Source organism: Gavialis gangeticus, unplaced genomic scaffold (genome assembly GCF_001723915.1).
Source record: "Gavialis gangeticus isolate Ggan-Ray unplaced genomic scaffold, GavGan_comp1, whole genome shotgun sequence".
In the NCBI taxonomy this organism is placed as follows: Eukaryota; Metazoa; Chordata; order Crocodylia; family Gavialidae; genus Gavialis; species Gavialis gangeticus.
The window spans coordinates 18,104,401-18,114,928 of record NW_017729009.1 but is presented as its reverse complement, the minus strand read 5'-3'; the positions used below and the strand labels follow the sequence as shown (position 1 = coordinate 18,114,928).

Genomic DNA, 10,528 nt, shown 5'->3' with positions numbered 1-10,528 from the left:
GATGATGAATTATTGCCAGGTTACTTGTTTTTCATAAGGTTTCTTTCTTAGCATTGAGATCCTTCTTTCCTTTTTTCTCTAGGAAATATGAAATAGTTGATATTAAGCAACCTGACCCAACATCTTGGGCCTAACCAAGTTAACATCTAATGACATGGGAAAGAGAATCTTTCTGCCCACTCATTAAGACTTAACTTGTATGCTGAGGGAGTATCCCTATGAAGGGAAAAGGAATTCTAGTCTGAAAATCTGTCTCCTTTTTCTTTCCTACTGGAGTCTGGTTTGAATATTCAATAGCAGAAATAACATTTTGTTTGTTTTTCCTAATCACATTAATTCCAGCATGGGTTGAACTGTGAAACTTTCAGTTGAATTTTAGGGTGGACTAAAAGATCACATTTTAGGGGAAAAAAGTTTAGACTTAGCTTGTCTAATATAACTTTTTCTTCCTTAGTTTTCCAGTGGTGGCAATGGGTGTATTAAAGTGGGTAGACTGGACTGTCTCAGAACCACGATATTTTCAGCTTCAGACTGATCACACTCCAGTGCATCTGGCATTACTGGATGAGGTAAGAGTGTAAAGGAAGTCTTGCAGAATAACAACAGCAATTTTTTAGGCTTGTGACTGGAATGATTCTAAGGGTTTGATCCAAAAGCCATTGAAAGCTTATGCTGTGTTGTAATCAGGACTCGTGGTAGAGATGATATGTTTTATTAGACCAACAAGATTGTTGCAAAAAAAATTTTGTTTTAATTGCAAGCTTTCGGGCACAAACACCCTTCATCAGGCATTGGTGAAAAGATTGTAAAAGTTCTCTTGGGTAGAAATGAAAGTTCATATTTCATAAGATTTCACAGAAGAGTCAGTAGATGGAAAACTCCTCAGGGCAGTCAGTTCATAGCTGGTATGGAGTTTCTTACCTCTTGTGAAGTTCTGTGATGATGCATATTACCTTGAAACAAAGGCAGGAGCAGTGTCTCATGTTTCAGGTGGTCACAGTTGCTTTCTGCTTGGGAAACTATGAAGATTTCATTTAAAAAATGTTGTGTTGTGTAGCTTACATGACTGGATGTTGGTAAACATGCAGAGATTAAATCCATTTCAGAATTATGAAATAAATTTACAGGAATTTTAATACAGATTTTATTCCACACGATGAAGGGGTGACTGGCAGCTGTGCATATCTCATTCCTGAAGAATTTTAACCTGCACCGAATCCATAACTTTGAAAATGAGTATATGCTTGTCTTGAATATTCTTTTTAAATTGGAAGAAATGGTGATGTTATGCATTATATTTGCAGATCAGTACATGCCATCAGCTGCTTCATCCCCAGGTGCTGCAACTTCTTGTTAAGCTCTTTGAAACGGAACACTCACAACTTGATGTTATGGAACAGGTGATTCTTAAAGGATTTGTTCTTTGTGTTGCCCCTTACTGGCCACTTGATTCACAGAAATAGGTCTTGCTGACCTAGCATTCCCAATAGAGATTGCTTCAGGAATATGTCATTACAAAATGTTACCTGTGAGATTAAATTGATGAGGATGAACAATAATGACACCTTTTCTTAGAGGCAATTCGTACTGAAACACACTGGGGTTTTCTATCTTTCTTTCAGCTGGAATTGAAGAAAACTCTTCTGGACAGAATGGTTCACTTACTCAGTCGAGGATATGTCCTGCCTGTTGTCAGTTATATCCGCAAGTGTCTGGAGAAGCTAGACACAGACATTTCACTCATTAGATACTTTGTTACTGAGGTCAGCAGCCTGTTCTTAATGTTGGTAATATGTTGAAAAGGGACAGAACAACTAAAACATGGAGATGCAGTTTTATTTTTATTAATGCTAGTTGACTTTCTGTAACATTTTGGGAGTAACTTTTGTTTTGTGTATATACACTGCAAGGCATAAATACTTAAGGTGTTGAGAAGGGTATTTAACATTGGATCCTTAGTAGGACATGGGAAAACTGCTTTCAGAGGTCAGGAATTCCCTTAGTGATTCAAATAGGTTTTGACTGCAAGATCAGCCAATTAATTCTGCCCTTATGGCTTAGTTGGAGATGAGGGGTTATATGAAAGAATCAAGAATAGTTTGTTTTATGAGAGGATTAATGTCTCTATCAAACATCAGATTGGAGCAATAATTTGTGGTTCTTTCTCACATCTCAGGTGCTTGATGTAATTGCTCCTCCATATACCTCAGACTTTGTACAGCTTTTCCTTCCAATCTTGGAGAATGACAGCATTGCAGGCACTATTAAAACAGAAGGTGAACACGACCCTGTCACTGAATTTATAGGTAAGAAATGTTTGTTCTTTTCTTACCTGTTCCTGTACATACATGTTAACGTTCTGTAAAATCTGTAGTGATACAGCCTTCTTCCTCATGCCTAAGGACAAAGATAGGTCTAGTTCCCTAAACTAACTTACCAAAGTGTTGCAGGCCAGTTACCTAATGCAGACACTGCACATGATGAAAACACTTAGCGTGCCATACTAAATATCTTTCTATGTTTTCTCTTTAAGCTCATTGCAAATCTAACTTCATTATGGTGAACTAAACATGGAAAAGCAAGAATGCACAACACCTTGAATACCGAAGTCACAGATGATGAATCCTTTGCCGTAAATTCCACCATTAAAGTTCTGTATCTGGGTAACAGGTAGCAGACAAAGAAGAAGGGGGCAAGAAGTCTTTGATCCATATTTCACAGTAACTGTGATCGTGAGGCCTTTTATTGCATCTTGGAATAAGGGATTCTCCAAAAGTCCAGTAATTCTTTAGGGGATTTTTATTAGGCAAATCAAAATGCCCATCTACATACAAATATCGTGAAGAACAAAGAAATGTCTAGGTCATGTTTTTGAGGAGTATTCTTTCTTGGTTACTCTTGAAGCTGGTAGAAATTTCTTCCACTGATATTGTGTGTAATTAAAGAACACCTGAAGAATGGAGACCAGTGCTAAGTAGGGAAACCTCTGAGGCACTTCCCTGAAATGTGACCCTAAATGCTCCAGGCTCTGATCTTGTGACTTCAGGTGGTGGGGTTGAGTGCATAGTTGGCCCTGTGCTGGAGAGAAGCCATAGTGCTTTTTCTTGTTATTGCATTCTGTTACAGCATTTCTTAAATACTTTCCTTCTGAAACTACATGTCATGGAACATGTTGAATTGTAGCAATCGGAGCTAATTTTTGTTACTGAAAAAAATCCTGTGCGAGAGTGGCCTTGTATAGAAATCTATTTTTTGGTAATAGATGTTTTTGCATATTACTGGTAAGTGCATTACTGCATCAGAATTGGCACTGTAGGCAAATTATCTGGATGTAAATAAACATTTTTGATACAGCTGAATTTGTCAGCCAGTTTGTAGTGGAGAACAGCAGAATAAACTCTGAGTTGTTTTGTATCACTGCTTTGTCATAGAACTGATTACAGAGTGATAGCCGTGTTAACCCCTGCACTGCCACTTGCCTCCCCACCACCATGTCCAGATTTGGACTGGGAAGCTCTTTTTATTCTGGACCCAGCCTGCAAGGAACTCGGTGATCTGGATCTGACCTGAAGCACAGGTGAGTTTTTGCCACCCCTGAAATGCAAGAAACTGCTGGTTGTGTTCTTGGTCTGCCCTGATCATGCAAAGCAGGGTAGCACACATAGGCAGTCGCCTGTAGTCATTTTAATCATATACTAGATACAGAAACTAGAATTGAATCCACAGATGCCTAGTCTCATCATTATTCTGTCAGTACCAAACTTAGTATCAGGTTATGTGCTGCTTGCCTTTTTAGTGGCTGGTCTGCAAAGTATAATTCTACCACCACTTCCACAATTACTGGTAGCAGAAGTAACTGTTGATCTAAAGGTCTCAACACCATTAATGAGCCACTACAGGTCAGCATGATACTATCTGGGACTACCAGGCTTTCCCAAGCTAGGAAGTGGCATACCCAGAGTTGCCTGTACAACCTCTTCTGTGCATGAGTTCTAGTAATCAGTCAGAAAGGCTGATGGTTCATATGCACAAGGAGGGTCAGCAGGAAGTTGCAGAAGGAATTCAGTTCTGGCATTTCCTAACCTTTTTTGACCAACTTTATTCCATAATGTCTTCTGGAACAGGAGAGAGAGGCCAAATTCAGAGGGAGTTTGTAGAACTTCTTGCTCTAATGCTTTATTTTATCTATAATGTCCTACTTTTTGTTCTAATATAGATTTTAGTCATTATGCTGGCTTCTGTATTTTGCCTAGCAGTTAGTAATTTACATCTTCAAGCAAGAAAACTTGTCACTTTTGGAGAGTAATACTGATTAAGCACATTTCTCTTGCCTTGTATTTCACTGAAAACAGTAACTAACTTGTCTCTTAGGTAGACCTAGCTCACAGGTGGACAGTTAAGCTATTTGAGCTCAGCTGTCTACCATCACTAGATACTGAATTCTTGTTTACTCATCAACACTAAGCTGAGCAATAGATGGTCCCTAATACCTTTGTAATGAAGTACAAGCTCCCAAGTATAGAATGTGTTGTATTCAATCCTATCCCAATCTGCAGGCCAAAAGCAAGAGGACCGCAGACATGATGCACATAGCTTCTGTGCAGCTGGAAGTAACTACATTTCACTTTAGTGCATTGCATGCACATGTTATTTTGACGGTGGCTCCATCCACATTCCTGACCAGGTGAGAGCAGTTAGAGTACAGATTCTGTTTAAGCCCCATGTACCCGCAATATATGCCACACCAAAGTGCTGCTGTAGGTACCAATAGCAGTCAGTGCCAGATTATGACATGCTTAGGCCTTAAGATAAGTCCAGTTTAAGAGGCCCCATGCAATAAAAATAATTGAAAGTATGTATATTTTTGTCATACTAGAACAAAAATGTCCATATTTAGATAATTATTTTCCCATATCTCCTTTATTTACCAACTGATTATTATAAAACTTGATACTGAGTCAGGTTTTTTTCTTATTTAGAGGCCCCACATATTGTGAGGCCCTAAGACATAGTTTACATATCGTAAGCCTAAATCCGGCACTGATAGCAGTAAACGAGTGCTGAGAAACAAATTCTGTTTATGAGCTTCTGTGGCCATGGACAAACATTTGCTTGAAGCAGTTTCAAAAGGGGGAAGAACTTGCTGCCTGGGACCAAGCAGCAGCTGTTACACTGTAAGTGCTCCATGTGTAAGAGCCTGTTTCATCCAGGGTTAAAATTCAGGTGATTGAGCTCAATTATCACTACAAGCTTGTACACTTGAAATTCTATCCATGACCTATAATCTACTTAACACCTCTAATCACTTCCCATAAGAGAGAATTTATTAAAATACGATCAGGTTTACACTCATTGATATGGCACTGATTTAACCTTTCATCATTAGTTTACATGATACATCAGACTGTTAGGAAGTAGATGGGAGAAAGATGGCACTCCATCTCTTCTTGTATGTTAAGCACATAAAATAAGAGCCAAGGTTTCTGACAATCCTATCTACCCACACTCCCTCCTGAATTAAATAATATAATATCCTCATAAAAATAGTACAGCTATTCAATTATGTCTGGAATTGAATCGAAGAAGGTTCAGGGAATAACTGCAATATACCATCTTAATTTTTTCTTGTAGCTTTGAAGATCATTGGTTCTTATTGTGTCGTTTTCAGTTGGATAAAGGAACGGTATCAACACTTAATTTGTGTTATGTATAATACAGCATATGCCTTCTCATAGGGCCAGCAAAACAATATGAGATGTGACTATACTGTTCCAGATGTACAACACAAAACTATAGCTTTCACTGCGCAGTCCATGGGCAGTGGGAAAAGTTTACTTGGTGCCCTTGTACTTTGTGAATATAATGTAAAATTAAGCTCCAGGCCCAACTTTTTCCAGGGAGCTCACCTCCTAACACACGAAGTTTAAAATTTGTAAACACAAACCTCTTCCCTGAGAGTATCAGGTAAATCTTACCTATGTCAGATTAAAGTTTCTCAGTGATGGGAAGGGGATACCAAACCTGCAGTGTGATGTACTTCTATAGAAAGGATGTGTCTAGTTTCTGAGTAATGAGTTGCAGTTAAGAACTGCACAACAGAAAAAGCAGCCACAGCTGTTTTTCTCACCAGATACTTTTTTTTTTAAAGATGTAGCCTTCAAATTTAATAATAATCTTGTAGGAGCAGTTGGCCTTTGCTCTAAAATTATTTTAATTTGAAAACAGTGTGGTGATCTGTACTGATTCCTCATGACTACCTGGTTATTCAGTGCTACAGAATAGTTAAAGCTGCCCTTTTAAAAAGAATACATGACTTGATTAAAAGACTTCTCAAATTTCAAAACCAAAAAAGGGCAATCATGGAAGTATAGGGTCCCCATATGCACAGTCCTCTTCAATAGCAAGATTATATTCTGCTCCTTTTCCACCTTGGTAGGCACTTGTTACGATCCTCAGCCAGCCCCTTTCACCCTAAAATAAATTAATTTGCATTAGTATAAACAAAGAAGACTTTACCAGCCTGGTCCTCCTCAGCTTCCTAAAAATATCCCATGAACACAGCTTTGACAGGGCAAGGACATCTTGGCTGTGAAGTTTTAGGTTTATAAATGGGGTCCACAAGGCAAGCTTGCTGGAAGTAGCAAACTGCTTTGCTGAACTTGCATATGGGCAGCTAGAAATTCCTTTATCCCTTCCCCTCTTCCTCCTGACATCCAAAAGACTTGATTTGATTTATGACTCGAGTAGCAATTTACAGGCTTCAACTGGAGTTGCATGTCCATTTGGGACTCAGAGGTGACACTGCACAAATATGCTTTTCTACTACCTTACATGTTATTACCTGCGCAGACTTCTGTTCAATTTTATCAGCTTCTTTTTTTAAGTTGTTAGCCATGTTTAAAATTGTAAATTCATCCACAGGTGTTTCAAAGGCTTGTTCTTACTCAAACAAGCTGTTCTTACAGTTTGAAAAGTGTTTTTTAAAAGATAAGTATAATTCTGTTTGCAATCATTTTGTGAACACAGTTCCTCCCTCTTTTCCTTACCCAAGGTTCACCCCAGGAGTTGCGAACAATCCAGTATTCAGTTCCATTTTCCTCACCCCATCCAGCCACTGATACAATATGGTTCACTGTAGGAGAAGGGTTGTACTCAAAATAAAGTCCTCCAGTGTAAGCATCCAGCTTTGGTGTAGCCATTATGCCGCAACTGTAACAAAGTAGAGATAACAAACATCCTTATTTGAAAATAATTTTTATGATGGGCTGAGCAAGAACAACAGCTTCCAACAAATAAATTGACTTGAAGTCTAAAGTCTAGTTTCACAAACATTATTAAATAGATATTAATCAAAAGCATAAGATGCTAGCAAATGTTTGGCATGTATTGCTCTCCAAATACCAAAGGCTGCATGGTGAAAAAACAATGGATCAGGCTGAGCAAGCTTCACATGTTTCCAGCTTTATCTCAATACTCATTGTAGAATTCCTGTTCTTCTTATGTCATAACACTGTTTATTTACCTGATTGGACCATTGGCATAGATTTCTGCCATCATTTTTTGCCTCCCACTGACGGAGCCATAGTCAGCAACTTTCCAGAGTGTGTAGTTCTGTATCACATGGCATTCCCCAAAAGTAACACACGTTCCACACTGGTTAAACTTCTTACATTCTACAAAACGCGATAGATACTTCATTAAATAAGTTTAATTAAAAAAATGCTATCTTTCAATGATAATCAAGTAAGTTTTATAGTAAATCAATGTTTTGTTTTTGTTTTGTTTTTTAAGAAAGTTCCTTATGGGATAGAGGCTTAGATGGGATTAAATAATTGACAAGTTATTGTTGTTTCTCTGCCTGGTTGGTTCCTCAAGTTAAACAAAATTGCTAATTAATATGATCTCCATAATATGTACTCTTTCAAAGATGTTTGATCCCTTACTGTACAGTGCCTTCATCATTGGTGTTTTTTTATCATTGGGTACAATACTACTTTCACTCCGAGCTGACACACGGGTGCATGCGCATGCATGCACACAAAATTACAGAAAAGGCTGAAGTTCTGTTCCATTTAGCTCAGGATGACACTTCTGAGTATTCCACACCACTACATATTGAAGACTAATGGGATCAAATTTAGCAACCTTCGGAAGGAAATGCTTGTTCAGACATGTTGATAATGTACTGTCTTGTCTGATTCTGGAGCCAAAACAAACCATATAGTTTAAGAGACCTTGCTATCTTATTCAGAAAGCAGAAGCTACATTGCCTGGCAGTGGTAGAAAAGAGCAAAAAAGCGGCATATTAACCATACTGTACACAAATTCCTTTAGGCTGGGATTAAACCATGCAGAATAAAAGGAAATAGCAGTAACAAGTGTGTGAAAGTTGTTGCCATACTTTGGTCTTTGGCTTGGTAGTTGTTACAGGTTTCATCTGGAATGCCATGGTCATGTGCATACATCCAAACACCTGAGTGATCTCCACCTTCACAGGACCCTGCGTTGGCACAGTCAATAACATTCTGAACTGAGAGGTAGGCAGAAGGCCATGCACCTTTTCTCTTAATGTTGATGCGATCTGTGAAAATAATGAGAGACTTAGCAGTTGGTGCTTTAGTTTTAATACTGTTTTAAACTAAACATTGATTGAATACTCTCATTTTGTCTCCTTAGTTGCACTTGCAGCTTGACATTTATGGGTGCAAAAACTTCTGACATACTGAGTTGTTAAACGAACTGTGACCCAGTCTGGTAGACCAGCTGAGAGCATTTGCATTTTGCAGATGCAGCTAAGGTTTCCCATTAGAGGTTCGGTTGAATGTGTCCATATAGAGAAATAATAAACAAGATCGATTTCAAACGTGAAAAGCAATTTTAAGAAACCAAACACAAATCACTGGCCGGCTGTGAAAGCGCTCAGATTCATTTACAGCCCTTTGTTTTCTTTATAGCCCTTTTTATCCACAAATCTCAACACCAGTGATTCCCAACCAGGGTGCCTTGAGGTCTTTTCAAGGGTGTCCCACAATGTTAGCACTGCCTGGTGTGCAAACACGATTCACACAATAAACCCAGAGATTTCAAATAGGAATTTGAGATGTGACAAACAGTCTGACTTACTGTGGTTTGGGTTCTCTGCCACAGAAAAACTCCCCTGTTTTTTGCAGTAAAAAAAAACCAACAGGAACTAGAAAGGTTGAGAACCAGCCCTTAAAGCTCTTTACCAAGATGTGAAGTATCACTACCTCTTTTGACATGGAAAGAAGTCAGATGACAATTCAAAGGCCTATAGCAGGGCTAGGACCGTATGAGTCTACTTGATTCTGAAATCTAGACTCAGCATATATTTAGGCAGCAACAAGATCTAAGGTCAAGTTTTCAGACGGTTTATGGTCGTAGCTGGCCTTGCTTATTTTACTGTTACCTCATCTTCCCTGGGCTGCTTGCCTTTTTGTCTACCTCAGCTAATTAACTGAAGGGAACAGACTTCAGAACAAGCATTTGCGTGCTGTTTATTACAACTGCAGTTGTGATCCTACAGAAGCCCTTATGTGTTACCTGTATGCTTATTAACAGATTTCATGTTTACTGTGATAAATGCTTGGGGAAGTTTTAAAAGACTGCATGCTCCTTTGATTAAGGATGGAGAAAGCTCCCTCTCAACTTTGCTAAAAAATCAAGAAAGGCAAGATTGGATATTCCTGCTGCTTCTAAAAGTTGAGGGCAAACTCCAAGTCCATCTCCTTTATCTATCATTAAGAAGCAAAAAACAGATGCACACATTCTGCCCCGTCAGGTCACCTTTAAGTCAAAGGCAGCAGGGAGTCCTGCCAAGGTGCTGATTCAGCATCCGCTTTACGCTGTACTTCAAGCAGGAGTCTCAGTTGCATCTCTATTGCTTTAATACTTATTTTCTATACCAGCTCTTGACTTCCTAGAATAGTGATTCTCAGGATACCATGGCACCCCCGGGCACATGATGTTAATGCTGTTAGGTATGTCAGTGTGATTCACATGATAAGCCCAGGGAGTTCAAATTGACATCCATAGCTGTAGTCTTTCCAAGTTCTCTGCAACAGAAAAACTGCTCTATGATTTTTTTCTATAGTCAGAAAAAAAGTGAGAATGAATAAGTGGCCTTTTCTGAGGGGTGCCTCAAGTCTACAAGGGTTGAAAACCACTGTCCCCCAGAGCCTGACTGTGATGGAGAGAACTGCTCAGTGGAGGGAGTGCAATATTCCCACCCTGTGAAGGCTCCCTTTTTTTTCTTTTTGTTTGAATGCATTTTAATCACTCCAGTTGTCCTCCTTTAGGCCTCACATAATACCAGGGCTTTCCTGATTCAACTAGGGAGAAACAAACTCTCTCCCTGCAGGTGCCACTGTGGGAATTCCCGGTGTGGGTGCAGCTGCCCCCGCCTGGGCTCTACCGGGGCAAGCCCTGCTGCGCTTGGCAGTGCCCTGGCTTTGGCTGGAAGCTCGGCAGGGCCTGCATCTCCTTTAGCAAGTACAGCCACCAGCCCTGC

At 39.3% G+C, this 10,528-nt stretch overlaps 2 protein-coding genes across 3 annotated transcripts in view; one reads left to right on the top strand and one right to left on the bottom strand.

The window, feature by feature from the left end:
- The window catches only part of NELFCD (negative elongation factor complex member C/D), a 16,032-nt gene extending 12,615 nt beyond the window's left edge, over positions 1–3,417 (top strand). For both annotated transcript variants that reach the window (XM_019510176.1, XM_019510175.1), the window contains exons 11-15: positions 455–569; positions 1,305–1,400; positions 1,623–1,763; positions 2,177–2,306; positions 2,534–3,417. In XM_019510176.1, coding sequence (XP_019365721.1) covers positions 455–569; positions 1,305–1,400; positions 1,623–1,763; positions 2,177–2,306; positions 2,534–2,568 — 517 coding nt within the window. In that variant the 3' untranslated portion in view covers positions 2,569–3,417. The remainder of the gene's footprint in view (positions 1–454; positions 570–1,304; positions 1,401–1,622; positions 1,764–2,176; positions 2,307–2,533) is intronic.
- Positions 3,418–5,302: 1,885 nt separating this feature from the next.
- The window catches only part of CTSZ (cathepsin Z), an 11,018-nt gene continuing 5,792 nt past the window's right edge, over positions 5,303–10,528 (bottom strand). The window contains exons 3-6 of the mRNA XM_019510174.1: positions 8,402–8,581; positions 7,523–7,673; positions 7,047–7,209; positions 5,303–6,471 (exon numbers count right to left, since the gene is read on the bottom strand). Of these exons, the coding sequence (XP_019365719.1) occupies positions 6,358–6,471; positions 7,047–7,209; positions 7,523–7,673; positions 8,402–8,581 (608 nt within the window). The 3' untranslated portion in view covers positions 5,303–6,357. The remainder of the gene's footprint in view (positions 6,472–7,046; positions 7,210–7,522; positions 7,674–8,401; positions 8,582–10,528) is intronic.